The sequence below is a fragment of the Egretta garzetta genome, unplaced genomic scaffold (assembly GCF_000687185.1).
Source record: "Egretta garzetta isolate BGI_Z169 unplaced genomic scaffold, ASM68718v1 scaffold316, whole genome shotgun sequence".
NCBI lineage: Eukaryota > Metazoa > Chordata > Aves > Pelecaniformes > Ardeidae > Egretta > Egretta garzetta.
Window position 1 is genome coordinate 261503 of NW_009259971.1, and position 983 is coordinate 262485.

The following is a 983-nucleotide window of genomic DNA, read 5'->3' on the forward strand; positions in this document are numbered from 1 at the left end:
AGCAGCCTCCGGCAGAAGCCCCCCGTCCGCCTCATCTTCCAGGCGGGGCAGACCCGTCAGGAGATGAAGATCAAGGAAACAAACAGCGTGGAGACCCTCAGGGACCTGCCAGCTCCCCTGCGGGTGAGGGTCTGTGCGGGGCAGGGCCTTCCCTGGGGTTTCCCTGGGGCTCTGGAGCTCTGCACTCCTGCTGTGCCCTGGCCTGGGGGCTTCAGATGCATCGCAGCCTCCCCGTGCCTCAGTTTCCCCTGTGAAGTGTGTGTGCATGTGCTGTTGCTTGCCCCTGCTATGAACTGGGTGCTTTGAACGCCCTGGGGTGAACTGGGGAGAGGAAAAGGGAAGCAAACAAGTAGTGCACCGTTCTCTGTGTCTTGCAAGTAAAAGCAGAGCGATTCTCCCTCAGACGCCCCAGCCCCGGGCCCTCCCCCCCGTTCCCGGCTGTGTGGTGCTGTGGGGCTGACGTGGGGCAGGTCTCTCTTTGCTCCCCCCTGGGGCAGCTCTCTGCTCCCCCCGGGGCCCCCTCCCCACCTTCCTGCCGCACTCACGCTCCGCTCCCTCCACCATGCAGAGCTCCAAGCGGCGCCTGGCCGTGTCCATCCCCGTGACCACCATTGACCTGACGGAGGAGGACTCGCGGGACTCGTCCCGGAGCAGCAGCACGCTCTCCGGCAGCAGCTCCCAGGAGGGCCAGAACGGCTCCGCTGAGCTGGGGGCCGAGGAGCCGGAGAGCAGAGACGCGGGGACGGCACTGGAGTACCAGGTACAGAGGGGACAAACGGCTCCTGCACTGCGGTCCTGCGCCTGGGGCGGTGCGGCGCGAGGACAAACCCTCCTGGGGACCCTCTGGAAACCTCACTGCTGCTTCTCCTGCCTCCTCTTCCCTCCTTCCCTGCGTGTCCAGGGCGCGGTGGTGCCGGGCTGTCCCCATCCATCAGGCACCGGGGCCGGTGCTGCTCCGGGGGCGCCTTGCTGCAGACGGGCGG

At 67.1% G+C, this 983-nt stretch overlaps 1 protein-coding gene across 1 annotated transcript in view; it reads left to right on the top strand.

Annotated features, from left to right (window-relative positions):
* Positions 1–983, top strand: part of DNMT3B (DNA methyltransferase 3 beta) — an 18515-nt gene that overhangs the window by 6257 nt on the left and 11275 nt on the right. The window contains 2 exon segments of the mRNA XM_009640314.1: positions 3–123; positions 569–760. Coding sequence (XP_009638609.1) covers positions 3–123; positions 569–760 — 313 coding nt within the window.